General features: G+C 39.3%; 2 protein-coding genes across 2 annotated transcripts; one reads left to right on the top strand and one right to left on the bottom strand.

The window, feature by feature from the left end:
• Positions 1 to 303: 303 nt before the first annotated feature.
• On the top strand, positions 304 to 9,530 carry rnaseh2b (ribonuclease H2, subunit B). Its single transcript, XM_061053326.1, has 11 exons — positions 304 to 513; positions 1,819 to 1,887; positions 2,982 to 3,089; positions 3,827 to 3,903; positions 6,260 to 6,374; positions 6,727 to 6,791; positions 8,011 to 8,116; positions 8,384 to 8,465; positions 8,561 to 8,606; positions 8,796 to 8,873; positions 9,362 to 9,530. The coding sequence occupies exons 1-11, from the start codon at positions 450 to 452 to the stop codon at positions 9,470 to 9,472; spliced, it is 921 nt and encodes a 306-aa protein (XP_060909309.1). The 5' UTR covers positions 304 to 449; the 3' UTR covers positions 9,473 to 9,530.
• Positions 9,531 to 11,587: 2,057 nt separating this feature from the next.
• On the bottom strand, positions 11,588 to 14,948 carry LOC132987531 (uncharacterized protein C13orf42). The gene is made up of 3 exons (XM_061054647.1): positions 14,382 to 14,948; positions 14,150 to 14,294; positions 11,588 to 11,887 (listed from the first exon to the last, which is right to left on the bottom strand). Exons 1-3 carry the CDS (start codon positions 14,814 to 14,816, stop codon positions 11,643 to 11,645), a joined length of 825 nt encoding a protein of 274 aa, XP_060910630.1. The 5' UTR covers positions 14,817 to 14,948; the 3' UTR covers positions 11,588 to 11,642.
• Between the last annotated feature and the right edge of the window lie 690 nt (positions 14,949 to 15,638).

Below are 15,638 nucleotides of genomic sequence, written 5' to 3'. Positions count from 1 at the left end.
ACCCAGAATGTAATCATGTAAAAAACAACAACAACACAGCTCTTGGGCTCCCTCTAGTGGCCTTTCTGTAAAACTGCACTTTTACGTGACGTCACGGCGGATTGTTCCACTGCGTCAAAAAAAACAGGGTAACTCGGACGAGATTAAACTCTACCACAATGTGTTTAAACTAATTTTCAAGATGGTTTGGACGCAGGAGTATTGTTTTAAAAGTGTTTTTAAAAGTTGTTTGTCACGGAAAAAGGATCAAAATGAACTTGGCAGCGCAAAAAAAAAATATATTTATTGGTTTCTCCCGTGTGACGAACGCAGGAAGTGAGGAGAGACAGGCGCCTTTTCTGAGCTCATGTTGTCAGGCAAAAAGTAGCTGTAAAATAAGCATTCATTTTTTTAGCAGTAGAAAACCACATTCAAAGATACACACCCCCTTAAAACTGAAACTACACTCAATGGCTACTAAAAAGAAGCGGACTCAGAGTGCACACACTGACAGCTGGGTTGTCATGGCTGCAGGTAAGTTTAATGTTATTTTTTTATACTTCCTTCTGAACCCTAACATGACCAGCTTAGCAATAGAGAGATGTGTTGAAATCACTGTATTCAAAGCTTATTCACTTTCAAATGTTGTGTTTTTTTGCGTTACCTTAAAATAAGCCCATGATGTCTGCAGAGTGAGAGGTCTCCCTTTGTGGAAGAGTTTCACTGCCATGTTTCTACAGGAGCCCAGAAAGGACAAAAACAAACACTAATTTGCCTTTAAGTTCCATAAACAGGAGCCATATATATATAGACATAGCAACCAAAACATGCAGTACTTCTAAGCGCCTACAGGGGGCAACTTCACTGATTAAATGGAAACAGATAGGAACATGTAAAACAATTTAAGATAAAGTTGGGATTACTAGTGTATTAAAGTGACCTTTCAACCATAACAAATATGCATACACACCTTCTCCTCCAAATATGGCCACTATGTTCCACCAAAAAGCTCTTAAAGGCTTAATATGTGATTTTTCACACTTAAATATAATAGAAATCAAGTATATCCTCTGAAAATAACTCTGTGAGTCATGACTGTCTACAATGAGTGTAACACCCGAGTCCCACTGTCTGTGATGTTTTCAGAGTTTTCAGAGTCCTATCTTCAGTTTGTTTACATCGCCCGGACGGCTGACTCCTCCCCTCGTGTATAAAAGTTGTTTAATTGAGGGCCTAGAGAAAAGAAGAATAACATACTGTACTCACTGCTTAACTGTGTTTCTAGATCACGCTCATTTCAGGTAAATTTACATGCAGTGTGAAGATACGAGCATAATGAACAACAATGCAGCGCGAGTTGTTTTGGTTTCATGCTGGTGCTCAAGGGCGACATCTGCTGGATCAAAAAAATCGCATATAAAGCTACATGAATAGTTGATGTCATTGTGGCTACTTCCAATCTTAAGCCACTTAGGGGTCTGCAACAGCCCTGGAACAAAGTTCAGCTGTAATGAAACATTTGTACTTACATCTTTGCATCAGCAACGCGGCTATATTGCTTTTCCAGTGTGTTGTTTTCCATTGCATTACGACGTTGTAGAAGCGTGAGATCACACAGCTGGAGCTTCACATACACACACAAATGCACAAACACACACACAGCGCTGTTCCGCCCTGTCAGCTGTGATGTTACACATTGCCTGTGTTACTTCTGACCTTTCAAGCTAATTACTATGAATTTCCATCATATTATTTCTTTCCTTCATTCTTTCCTTCCTTCCTTCCATTTTAGTTTGCCAACAATGACATGATACTGAATTATCACTTTTCCGTTTACAGACTCTGTCATCGACACACAGAAGGACGACAGTGACCCAGCTTTTGTGAGGTTAAGAAATCCTTCTACAGGTTGGTAGACACAAATCCTTGTCTACAACCAACAGTTTGATTACTTGAAGGCCTTTTACACTGCCAGAATATTGGAGAAAATATGCATTTTAAGTTTCTAGACTTTGAGGCAACATCTTCAAATTTACTTGTTTTGTTCAACCAAGTTCATAAAACCTGACTGTATTCAGATTCAGATTCAGATTCAGAGTTTTTACTGTCCCACAAGGGGAAATTTGCATTGCAACAGGAGCAAATAGAAGACAAGAAACACAAGGACAACATCACCATAAAACATAAACCAAAACAAATTAAAAAAATCAGACAACACAGCAAAATGTAAAACCAAATAAAAACAGCGCAATATAATCAGTCAAGAGCCCTTACCCAGAATGGAAATTCAAGTTATTAAAGTGCAAAGTGGAGGTGTGTAAATGTGCAATTCAAGTGCAAAAAGAGCAACAAATACCTAATTGTTCTTTAACATATTAAAAACTTGGTAAAAATTAGACCTGGAGTCTTTTAGTCTTCCTCACAGGAGCTCTAAAACGACGACCTGAGGGTCAAAGGTCAAACTCACTGTGAAGTGGGTGATCTGGGATCACAAGTATGGCCCTAGCTTTCCTCAGGACCTGCTGTATTTATCTAACTATCATAGTTACATATTACAGAATATATTCTGTGGAGATCGCTTGGCATTTCTATTAAAAATAACTTAGTTATTTAAATACATCATGAGGAATAAAGCACCTGCCTATGGATCCCTTGTTTTTGTGGGTCCTCTATTGTTTGTCCGATGCACAAACATGTTGACCCCCTTCCAACACACTCAAGTTATCAACTGGGGGTCGTAAAACTTCCACACGAGCCATCCAAACAGTAATGCTGCATGTAAAACTCTTTAAAGCAACACTTGGAAAATGCTGCTTCATGACAAATAAAATGGACTCAAGATTGACAGACACACACACACAATCACACACACACAGTGATGTTTAGTGAGTAACACGATTCACAAGATAATTTTGAAATTGATTAATTCTGTATTCTCTGAATTGAATTTGTAAATGTCGTTCTGAAAGTGACACACTTCCTAATTCCTCTCTATCTCACAGATGCAGCCTCTCTGTATTTGCTCTGTAGCGGAGACGTTCAGCTGTTTGAGGTCAAAGCGTTTGAAGAAGAATTCCACTCCTGGTTTGTTGGTCAGACGGTACAGAGAGGTTAGTCTTATTCCTCTTTACAGAATAAACTTTGACGCTACCTAAACACCGCATCAGAGGTGGCTCACATAGCCCTTAACCCATAAGCAGTAAAACTCCACTGTGAACGAGGTTTTGGACGAAACGACTGTGGTCAACTAACTAAAACTACGTCAGCATACACCAAGCACAGACCATAAAACAATGGAGAAAGAGGAACATGGTGAGATTTGGCATGGTATATAAAATAACCTGGCTTTGTTACAGTGTTCCAAACACTTAAAAAGTGATTACACAGTTTTACTTGCTTGTCATGAAGTTTCTGTTAAAATACTCAATTATTTAGACATCCTCCAATTTCTATTTTTCCCTTTTTTTTTAAGTCCACTTGAAACGTAACTTTGAGAGTGTCAAACTGCCGTGCTGTGACACATTTCCAACTAAAACGGGATAGAACCAATCAAAAGTTAAAAGGCGGGACATAACGCGAAGTATTTTTAGTGCAGGAGGAATCATCAGACATTTGAAACCTTTTTTGCAGGAAGATAAAATATATTTATTGTGATGTGAAATACTCAGATATTGAAATGTATTTGGCAGATAAATAAACATTTAACGCAGGAAGTCTGGATTAAAACCAGGAAGATATATTTTTCATTTCCTGGGGGACATTAACTTCGTTCCTGTGTCATTATTTGTCCATGTGTTGCTAAGCAAGTGTTTGTTTCTTCACTGCTGTCTCTCTTTTTCTTAAACAGATGGGAGACTTCTGTTTGTAACACCGATGGATCCACTCTACCTCATCTTACCCTATTTGATCAAATCTGACAAAGAGGTAGGAAACAGAAATCTGCGTTTGGGTTGCAGTTGTCTCAGCGATGTTTTCATGCAGATCATTGTGGTGTTTTGCAGTTTTGTTCCGCCCCCTTTAAAAAAAAAAAAGTTTTTATGAGGGATTTGATTTGCTTTAAATCCTGAAATTTCTTCCATAGTCTGTGATTTAAATATATTTAACGTGTCTGATCATAATAATCTAAATCAGCTGTAGTAGGGGGATGTAGTAAAGGTCACATATTATGCTAAATACACTTCACCATGTTTTTCTAACATTAATATGTGTTTCTAGCCTGTCAACAAACTCCACAATCATGAGAAAAGTCCATCCTCTCTGTCTTTTGCCTGCTCCACTTTTCAGAAAACAGGCTGTTTGGAGTTTCACTTCATGACATCACAAAGGGCAGTAACTCTGCCCTCATGAGTCTGCCTTCTCAACGTAAGCACTTGGGCATGGTGCAAGAAAACACAGCTCATTTGCATTTAAAGCTACAGACACAGAAACAGCCTGTTCTGAGCAGGGCTCTAATAGAGGGGTTTATAGACATGATCAAATTTTGTGAAGCTCTAAGACTTAATTAAACTTTTTGAAGAGGATTATAATTTGTGACCTGTCAGGACTCGAGACTCTGTATATGGGTTGCGTTCACCACTAGGCCACCGGCGCCTTGAGATGCCTACATTTTCTCACTTATTTTGACCGACTGCAGATCCCAGCGTAAGCACATTTGAAGTCCCGACTAGTAACCTTGACATAAGCGTGTAAATCTTGTTATTATTGGATTGTAATCCTTGTGTCAAGTCTTAATCAGGTATCTGTGTGATATAACTTCTAATACGGGCAGATTGCACTTCCAGATCCGTTATCAGTGTTTACATTGCATTTCACATGAGATCTGACTGCACACATAAAAGCTGTTTCACCCTCATTCTACCTCCTATCTTGAAAATAACTCGGGAATGGTGAGATATATCATTTTTTGTGTTATCCAGGGTGAGAGGGGATCAATAAATCTATATCCACACCTCCAGCACTGGTGGGCACATGCACACGTCCATCTGTCTTGGCTTAGTATCAATATTTTGGAGGAGGGAAAGTATCAAACTTAGCTTATATAAAGATAGATGTTTTTTTTTAATGTTTCTTTACCAGCAAACAGGACGGGCAGCATTTCAAGAGGTCTTATCCTCATCATAAGGTTGTGTTTCTTCTCAACGCCAAAGAGCGATGTGTGCTCACATAGTGTTCCTGGCATCAGCTGCTGTGGCTGGAGGTGTTGTGCTGGAAAAGTTCTTCATGAACAACCACTTCAAGAATCTTTAGTTTTCTTTGGGGGTGCACAATATTTCATGTATCATTGGTATCAATCTATACAGCTTAATAAAATAATACATTCAATTTAATAGTGCCCCAACTGGAAGATTATAATATAAGATGCCCTTTAAATAATATTCATAGGATGCTAGAGGGGGCAGTCTGCAACTTAAGAATATAATAATATTAATAGTTAGGTATTAAGATGTGCTTACGCTGGCATCTGCAGTTGGTCAAAGTAAGTGAGAGAATGTAGGCATCTCATGGTGCCAGTGGCCTAGTGGTGAGGGTACCCAAAATACAGAGGCTACAGTCATTAAAGGTCACATATAATTCTCCTTTTCAACAAGTTTAATTAAGTCTCAGAGCTCCCCAAAACCTGTCTGTAAAGTTTCTTGACAAAAATCCTCTCCGGTTCTGTATTTGATCATGCCTATAAACCCCTCTATTTCAGCCCTGCTCAGAACAGGCTGTTTCTGTGTCTGTAGCTTTAAATATGCAAATGAGCTGTGTTTGACTGAACTCTGGAAGAGCTTGGGAGGCTTTGGATTTCTACAGTGGAAAGGCAGACTCAGAGGGCAGAACAAACACCATGCTGTGGGAGTGTCACCCACCTGGGGGAGGGGTTACTGCCCTTTGTGATGTCACAAGGGGATAATCTCCAAACAGACTGTTTGAGCACACTTTTTCTGAAAAAGTGGAGCGGGCAAAAGATGGAGAGGATGGACTTCTCTTATAATTTTGGAAGTTATTAGACAGGCAAGGTCACATATTAGTGTCAGAAAAACACAGTAAAGAGTATTTTGCACAATATGTGACCCTTTAAAGCAGCCCGGGTTTGAATCTGACCTGTGGCTCTTTCGCCGCCTTTCAGTCCCCACACTATCTCTTCCATATTTCAGACTCTATAAAACCTTTAAATAAATAAAATAAAGGCATCTTGACATGAAACCTTGTATTTTGCAAATCAAGTGTAAGATGAAGTATTTCCTCACGCACCAAAGTCGAAAGATCTCCTCGTGACGTTTCCTTTTCTGCTCAGGGGAAGTTTCAGCCCATGGATCAGGTTGTTATGGATGAAGAATTCGCAGCTTGTTCGAGGCTCCTGAGCTGCACACGTTCCCTGACCTCCCTGCACCACGTCGCAGAGGAAAAAGGTGACGTTTACTTTGAAACAAATATGAATCATGTACAGTACACGACACACCTGATTGGAATGCATGTTATTATCTCAAAGACATTTTGATCTAAAGGCTTACATGTTTAACATGTGTTTCTTATAGAAATAGTGAAGTACAGTATGTATGCACTTCTTTCAAAAACTAAAATGTTTTTTTTTATTTGTATTGTTTTAATATCTACTATTATTCTAAAATGTTGAAAATAGTCAAAATAAAGAAAAACCCTTCTGTTAGTAGGTGTGCCCTAAACACAGCTTACAGTAGCTATGAGCTTTTGACCGGTAGTGCTGATTATTTTGTTTTTTTGAAAGTTGTTTTGTACTTTCAGAGGTGGGAAACCTGAAGTTCCATCGATACAGTCAAGAGAAAACATTGAACTGGTTGAAGAGAAAGGTACTCATCACTTCTGTTTTTACATTAACATGTTTCTTATTCACAAGAAGAAGTGGGAAACTCTTCAGTCAGAGTCTGATGAGATTTTTATTTTATTTTAGATGCTAAACATTTAACAGTCCTGTCTCGACAGTTTCCTCTGTTCTGTCAGCTAATCACCCTATAACGGTTCAAAACTGTTTTTTTGTCCCGTATTTGCTGCAGTGACATCACTATGACATCACTGCACACATGGAAACATTTACAGTTTCTGTAACAGATCCCCTGAAAGCTTGCACTGCTCATCATAATTTATAATAATTTCACGATGGCTCTGTGTTTTAACAACATCTTCCCCTCTCGGACTGAGGTACATCATAAACATGAAGACTCACAGATAATAGAGTTCAATCTCAGCTTCGAAGCATTAAACGTTAAAACAATAAGTTCATGTGCGAAAGTGAAAAACTGAAGCCCATCTATGAACGCGGCTCACCCTCAACATTGAGGACTAACATACACGCTTTAAAATTCAGCGATCTAGTAGATCTAAAAACTGCTCAGATAATGTACAAGGCGTACAATCATTTGCTTCCCAACAGTATTCAGAGGTTTTTTGAAACTAGAGAGAGCCGGTATGAACGAAGGGGAATAGGTGTGTATAAAAAAACCAAAGGTAAGGACAAACATAAAGAACAGGTGTATTTCAGGTAAAAGGGGTTACCTTATGCCATGGAATTAAGAATGTGTCGTTCACTTTCCAGATTTAAATTTTTGTTTAAAAAAAAATGGTGTTTAACAAATATAAAAGGTCGGTTTGATTATTTTTTGTGAGTGTGACTTCTGTTTAGTTTTTTGTTTGTTTCAAGAAATTCTTGGAACAGATTTTGTTCTGATGTGTTTTGTTTTTTGTAACCAAACTAGTAGTGTCTTAAATAATGAGTTTTGTAACACGGGGAGGTGTAATAAGCTAAAGATTCAGCCTACACCCTTCAGTCAAAATGTTTTTGTTTTTTCTTGTGACTGAAATGAATGATTACTACTACTACTACTACTACTACTAGGACTCAGACTTGAGCACTGGGGACTCGAGGTTTGGTGACTTGACAACAACACTGGGTGATTGTACTCTGCACTATATATTGACCCGTGTCGATGGATTTTTACATCCCTAGTTTTGGAATGTTTTTTTTTTTTATTTACAGGAGAATTGAAAAGTTTCTTTTACTTGTTGATGCAGGTGGAGAGAACGGTCACTGCACTTAAGAAGAGACATATCTCAGTTGGAGAAGGAGTCAAATCCTCAACTTATGTGAGAGTAAAGTCCGAGTCAGACTATAATGAAGGTGAGTCACTGTTTTAAGACGAACCCTCTTTAATCACTGTGTAATAACTCCACTCTTACCTTCTTATGCAAAGATAACAATTCAGCTGCATCATGCCCATTTTCTCTCTCACTCTTTGATTCGATGTTGACCAGTAGATGGCAGTCATGTGTCATAGTTCATGTCTTTTAGTTTGAATCCTAGAACATTTCCCTAACCTGAAAGTATGTTTAACATAAAGTATCGCTGATTTACCTGCAATGGGTTTCTTTCCTCTGCATGATTCAGAGGACTACCTACGCTACGCCCATGGCCTGATATCAGAGTACATCAGTGAAGACCTGAGCAAAGCCCTCCTCTCACACTTGCAGTGAGTGACATCTGACACGTTTGCGAGCTCTGATGTTGAGTACGTTTTTGTTGAAGTATGCAAGTTAAAGCAGATCTTCTTATCATACTCCACAGGTTACCGGAGCTCACAAGCCCAAAAGAGACAGAACCCCCTTCAAAGGTGTGTTATCATTTCATCAGGTCATATTCTCTCCTTAGTCATGCTTTTTAAATCCTACTGAGCATGTTTCTTTTCCTCCACCATCCCTCCATTGTGCTTTTTTTTTTGTGAGTAAATGATCAAAGCTCGTTGCCGTGTGTGTCTCTGGTGAAACGTTTGCTTCTCTTTCTTACTTCCCCGTTTTGCTAGAAGCGAAAACTTTCAGACAATCCAGTGGAGGCCGGAGAGGACTACACCAAATTCAACAGTGCAGACTTCACCCGCAAAGTGAGTGTATGCCGCAGTCTGCCTGAATAGACTGAACAAGTTATTGCAGGAACCTGTGGCTTTGATAATTTCTTCTTGATTTGATCATCATAGTCAGGGTGATCAGTTGTTTGCTTTCATCTTGGAGTCTTTTTTCCAGGACCTTGAGCGATTGTTAGTGCAGCTCTTGTTTGCTGACTGCTTTCTCTCAGCTTTGTCTGTCTCAGTACAAACACACACACAGGGGTCAAAGGTGGCTTACCTTGTACAAATGTGTGTTTTTTTTCTTCTTCTCCCTGCCTAAATTGAAGTTTAGATGTAATGAATTCTCTGCTTTCTCTGAGCTTTGTCTGTCTCAGTAAAAACACACACAGGGGTACAAAGGTGTTTTTTTTCTTCTTCTCCCTGCCTAAATTGAAGTTTAGATGTAATGAATTCTCTGCTTTCTCTGAGCAAAGTGAACCTGTTTTCATATTGATTTTTTTTTTCTTTTTCTTTCCTCATTGAAGCCGCCCAAGAAGATGACTACCGCTCAGAAAACTCTGGCCAAGGTGGACAAGTCTGGCATGAAGCCCATGTCGTCCTTCTTCAGCCCCAAGGTCAAAGCAGAGAAGAAATGAATGTTGTGCAGCTGCTGGTTTGTAGATGACGCATTTGTAATAAAGGAAAGAAAATGTGTTTGACATGTGATTTTTTATTTTTCTTTACAAGATATGAAGAAAAAGTCATTTAGCTTTTTTTTTTTCAAGCCAGATGAATGTTTGTGATATGACAGATATTGTTTACCTGAGACATTCAGGGGCAAGATTTAACCAAGAATAAATCCAATTCAGGGCTTTTGGTAAATTTAGACTGGAATGGAAAAACAACGTTGCACGTCGACTTCACAAGACGAGTGCGTATGAGAGCAATGTGTCAAAAACATAAAAGTAAACTCGTGCACACTGTCTAACGTGCAATCAAACCTTTACTGGCAACGTTTCAGCACTAGACCTTCATCAGGCAAAAAGTTTGTCAGAATGGGCACGACATCTGAAAACAAGGAAGTGGCTACAGCGTCATAATGGTGATTGGTTTTCAGGCTTGAAGCCACTTCCTATTTCCGATGTCATGCCCATTTTGACAAACTTTTTGCCTGATGAAGGTCTAGCACCAAAACGTTGCCAATAAATGTTTGTTTGCAGGTTCAACAGTGTCTGGGAGTTTACCTTTAAGTAAATTTAGATCAACATATTTCTACTCAGTCGGTCTTTATAGCCCTAACACCACTTGAGCGTACTTAAATTGCAAATGTTTTTTTTTTCCTCTAACCTGCAAGGATGCAAAAAGTTCAGGGTTTATTTTCATTAAATGATGTAAGCTGCAGTAAAAAACACTGACATAAATATAAATGTTGCCATACAGCACATTATCCTCCTTTGACCCTCAAAGTTAAAATCAGGATGTGTTAACTTTGTAATAAGCTGAACCCTCGAGTTTAATATCGTATTAAGTTCTGCAACAATAACCAAAGCTGCTTTTGAACGATCCAGCCGACTCAGCCCTTCAAAAGGCCTTACAAATCTGAACCTAAACCTTTTAAATTAAATACAGGCATTCAAGCAGCACTCTGCTTAATGTTTACCTCGGAGGTAAAAAAAAAAAAAGCTGCAAAGGACACTTTTGCATTTTATTCTTGGCTTTGATACGTCGCTGAAAGCAGTCTGTGCAGATCTAAACCTTCAGCTCTACTCCACTAACATTTCATAACGTTTGCAATATTAGACGTTTCCTTTTTGTGAGTTCAGTTGAAAACTGCACCTGATAGAAACACTTTTAACAACGTGTTCGGTTTGAGACGTAGAAAGAAGTCAACCGTTTCTTATTTAAGTTTGAACACTAAAAATAAAAAAGTAACATAAAAAGGTAACCTTATTGATACGTATGAATCACATATATCCTAAAGGATAGGCTATTTTCACACTGGATGTTTTGACTCATTCCAGTCAGGTGTAAATAATGAAATACATCATGGCTGAATTCCATTTGAGCTGCTCCTGTTTCAGTGTCCTGGTATTGTGCATGCTGGTTCTGTGTCACACTGTCATGACTTACTGGGACACTTCAGTGCTTCAGAGCTATGGAGATTCAGGTGCTTTTTTTTTTTTTTTAAAGATATGTTTTGGCCATTTTTGCCTTTATTTGGAACGGACAGTGGAAGAGAGACAGAAAATGTTGGGAGGAGAGAGCGGGGGCGATGACATGTCTCCAAAGAGGCAAAGGGCCAAGGTCAGATTTGAAGCCACAGCCGCTGCAGCGAGGACTATAACCTCTGTATATGGGACGCAGTGGTTAGTGCGCGCGCCCCTTGTATGGAAGCTGTAGTCTTCCAAGCAGACGGCCCAGGTTCAAATCCAGTCTGTAGCTCCTTTCCCTCATGTCATTCCCTACTATCTCTCTCTCCCTGGTTTCTGACTCTATCCACTGTCCTATCTCTCAAATAAAGGCACAAAAAGCCGAAAAATACATCTTAAAAAAAAAAAAAAAAAAAAAAAGCTAGGTATCCGGCTCCCCATTCAGGTGATTTTCTAACGATTAAATTAAAAACATCAGCTGTGAAAAAGATCCGTTTGGGACGTATTTCGTTGACAAGGTCTTGTTTCTTTGCACAGTATTTTCTTTATTGAAATCTTTCGTTACTTTGAAAGCAAGTATAAATAGTCTGGATGGATATGTGTCAGTGCATGGTGTCTGTCCATACAAAGTAGGTTAGGCTCAACGTGCTGCCGGTTTCAAATGTCTTATCAAGCCTCACTGCTTTTTTAATTTGGGCTTGAAGCGCAGAGTCTGGAACGCGCTCTCCACCACTTTGGGCAGATGGATCGGGTTCCTCTGCATCCGCAGTCTGCTGCTCGTAGACCCGCTCTGGTTTTTCTTCTTTGTGGCTTTCTTATTGGCACTGTCGTGAACCTCGTTCTGCTTTGAGTCCTCTGCGACCCGAGGAACCCGCAGGACCCAGTTCGAGTGGAGGTCGTGTTCGGCCGAGCTGGACGCCACTGTGAAGTAGAGAGAAGCAACCTGATAGAAACTATTCAGAGGAAGTTAAATGGTTTATTACTCTGTTATCAGCTTCACCCAAAGACAATGAGAAATGTTTATAAAAGTAGCCCAATCATTTGTTGACATCTCCACTTCTTAATGTGTCTTCACCTAACCTACCTCATCAAAACCAGTGTTGGAAGAAAATTGGACTAATACTTGACTACATGATAGGCTCATAACGCTGTACTATAAAACAAAAATCCCGTCAGGCAGTCGTTTTAGAGTTCCACTGGGGAAAAAGAAAACTTACAGAAACTCTTTTATTCCCACTGCAATACGCATTTTAAACAAGGCTAGATAAGCAATGTTTTTTAAATGCTGTGCGTATGTGTTTTTACCTATTTAGGGTACTTTTAGCTATTTATGACCTAATGTATGTTTTCATGTTGAGCCTCAACAAAAGGTAATTTTCTGTCACAATGTGATAGACAATAAAGTTCAATGAGAAATTGAATTGAATTGAATTGAAAATGTTTGCTTTTAAAAATTAGTTTTAACTGCGCTAAGCCCTAAGGTAGTAGTTTAACAGTTGTATAATGTATCCGTACATGTTATTACTGTGAATTATTGAAGCAATTGTATCACAAGTAAAATGATTTATGTTGATTATGTTTTTGTAGGTTTATTGATATAATAACATTTAAGCAGCTTTTTAATATTGCAGCTGCTCCAGATTCATCTCTCTACTACTGCACTTAAAAACACAACTATTACTAGTACTACTTTTTTTAAGCCTCATATAAAGCAATGTAAATTATGACTTGAATGTCACATACAAAAACTGCAAACTAGCAAGTAACTTTTGAATGAAAAGTGTGATATAGTAGTCATTTTATTCTGCCTGTAGCCAAACTGCAGCTGCACACAACTGACATTTAAAGAGATGTCAGTCCAGCTCTACACACATGCTCAGTCCTAGGAAAAAGGACTAATCAGGTTCAATAAGTAAAGAAAGAGGCCTGTGTGGTACAGCGTGGATGTTTAGAGGAGCTTCATTACTTCAGTGAATTTAAATCTTTGACCTCTGACATTTCAGAAGATGCTGCAGTAGATCAATGCAAAAAGTATTAACCCCTTAAAGAGGCTATAATGCTTTGCTTTGAAGTTTTTATGCATCATGTTGTGGTGGACTTTCATCATATACAGAACAGGTGGGAACTTTGTTTTGTATGTCATATCTTCATCTATAAAGTGCCCACAACTTTTAGGTAAACGTTGTAGACAAGATATAAAGTAGGCTTCTTTAAAAATGGAACAACTCAACTATTGAGTTATACAAACTTTTGGATGTACAACCATCCTTTATTGTCTCTATGGCTGATTACATTTGAAAACTGTTGGGATATTTGGTAGGCCTATGATGTTTTGTGGCCTGTCACTGTGGACATCCTGTTACTATTTTATAACATATTATATGAAAGGATGTTACGTTAATTATAGGCTACCAAAAATGGTTTTGATAGGCTACATTAAACTTTACAGCATCTGAATAAATATCAAATACACGTTTATTTTAAATGCTTTGTATGTGATTTTTTGATCCAGCAGATGTCGCCCTTGAGCACCAGCATGAAACCAAAACAACTCGCGCTGCATTGTTGTGTTAGCATGCTAATGCTAGCGATCTTTATTATGCTCATATCTTCACACTGCATGTAAATTTACCTGAAATGAGCGTGATCTAGAAACACAGTTAAGCAGTGAGTACAGTATGTTATTCTTCTTTTCTCTAGTCCCTCAATTAAACAACTTTTATACGTGAGGGGAGGAGTCAGCCGGCCGTCCTGGCGATGTAAACAAAGTGAAGATAGGACTCTGAAAACTCTGAAAACATCACAGACAGTGGGACTCGGGTGTTACACCCATTGTAGACAGTCATGACTCACAGAGTTATTTTCAGAGGATATACTTGATTTATATTATATTTAAGTGTGAAAAATCACATATTAAGCCTTTAAGAGCTTTTTGGTGGAACATAGTGGCCATATTTGGAGGAGAAGGTGTGTATGCATATTTGTTATGGTTGAAAGGTCACTTTAATACACTAGTAATCCCAACTTTATCTTAAATTGTTTTACATGTTTACATTGTTTACACTCCAAACACTTGAATCCGAGTGGGAAAAAGAACAGATGATTTGTTCCGATTTTGACCTTAATGTTGAATAACTCGCCTACAATGATTTCTTTCATTAGCCCATTATATTTCCAACTCACCTATGAAGTCCACATCTGCGTGCCCATCATCCATATACGGCTTCCGTAGAGTCTCACTGTCACAGCTGGCTATGACCGCATCGAAGAACTGCAGGGTGTCCTCTTCATCCGGGACTTGAGGTGCCGAAGGTTTCACTCTTGATATCTGTGTTTGAAAAAAAAGGGAAGAACATTTTACTTTTTAACATCACCTACTTACAAAGTGTGTACTTCTGTTGCCAGCTGACTCTACCTGTTCTTCTCTTCTGGGCGGCGGGGGCGCAGGCTTCTTCTTGGAGGACACCGTGGCCTTGCTGTCTCCACTTTTCAAGTCACTCACGCTCTTTGTGTACTGCCGCCTCAAAGCCACGAGCGCCTCCAGGTACTCGAGGCAGTTCTGATTCTGTGAGTAGAGCCATATCCGGTCCTCCTGCCTCTGATAATAGTACAAGGTCGACTCGATGCTCACGGTGCTTTTGCTCCGTTTCAGAGTCGAGCCCGCGGCCGCCGTCTGGGTTCTCTCTCCCACCACGAGCATGGAGGTGCTGCGGACCAGCCGGACGGTGCAGGCGCTGTGGTAGTCCTGCTCCGACCGAAACCTGTCACCACCTCCTCCTCCACCTTTATTACCCCGACCTTTGGGCCCTTGATGGTTGGGACGAAACGCATTATTAATCTTTCTGAACATCCCTCTAAACTCTCAGGGTTACAGAGGTGTCCTTAAACTCCTTAGTGTCTGTGAAGCAGCCGTCCATATTTTTTTTTTTTTTTTTACAGACAGTCAATGTTTCCAGTCAAAAACAAAGAAATGAACAAAGAAAAAAAAGAAAAATTAAAAGTGCTGAACCGGAGTTGATTATATTCACGAACCGCTGTCCAGGGTGCTGAAATTGCCAAATGACTGCGACAAAAAAAGCAAGCAGCAGGTCCGACTTTCTCACCTAACCCGAGCTCAGCATGTCTTTTAATGTTGCTATTTGTTGCCTAGAAACACTGCTGTAGCAACGGGCAGGTAACTCTACACCTTGTGATACCATTACTACAAGGCTGTGTCAAATATCCTGACACATTAAACCCAAAATAACACAGACATCACTTAAAGAAAACCTTTGGCCTTTGGGTTTACTTATTTTGGATATGAAGCAACCTTATGTTTAAAGGGATACTTCACTCATTTGCATTAATCTTTGTATCATTAGAAACCTGGTAGTATTTTTGAATGGTCGTGCATCCCGCCCTCATTTTCCCCCTGAGATGGGAAATCTTTGTATTTCTGAGTCTGAAAAGGAGCTTCCAGTGACGCAAAATGACGATTTTTGTGTCACTGGAATCTGTTGCGGTTAGCGGGGTGAAACTACAACGCTAGTTCCTCATATTTTCGACCCACTGAAGCTACAGACCAATCACAGATCAGTGGGTGGGAACTCACTCCCAGAATCCAAACTTAACGTCCGTTTTCCCTCTGGGATTAATAAAGTATTTCTGATTCTGATTCGGACCGTAGTGGGAG

Source organism: Labrus mixtus, chromosome 13, assembly GCF_963584025.1.
Source record: "Labrus mixtus chromosome 13, fLabMix1.1, whole genome shotgun sequence".
NCBI lineage: Eukaryota > Metazoa > Chordata > Actinopteri > Labriformes > Labridae > Labrus > Labrus mixtus.
The sequence above is the reverse complement of the archived record's forward strand: the minus strand, read 5'-3'. Positions and strand labels throughout refer to the sequence as shown.

Bases quoted from the DNA above. Each gene is read 5' to 3' on its own strand.
- rnaseh2b (XM_061053326.1), top strand. From the start codon at position 450: ATGGCTACTAAAAAGAAGCGGACTCAGAGTGCACACACTGACAGCTGG. The intron at 8,607-8,795 runs GTGTGTTATCAT...CCGTTTTGCTAG, and splicing joins AGACAGAACCCCCTTCAAAG to AAGCGAAAACTTTCAGACAA. The intron at 8,874-9,361 runs GTGAGTGTATGC...TCCTCATTGAAG, and splicing joins GTGCAGACTTCACCCGCAAA to CCGCCCAAGAAGATGACTAC.
- LOC132987531 (XM_061054647.1), bottom strand. From the start codon at position 14,816: ATGTTCAGAAAGATTAATAATGCGTTTCGTCCCAACCATCAAGGGCCC. The intron at 14,295-14,381 runs GTAGAGTCAGCT...TTTCAAACACAG, and splicing joins CGCCCAGAAGAGAAGAACAG to ATATCAAGAGTGAAACCTTC. The intron at 11,888-14,149 runs GTGAGTTGGAAA...TCTACTTCACAG, and splicing joins CGCAGATGTGGACTTCATAG to TGGCGTCCAGCTCGGCCGAA.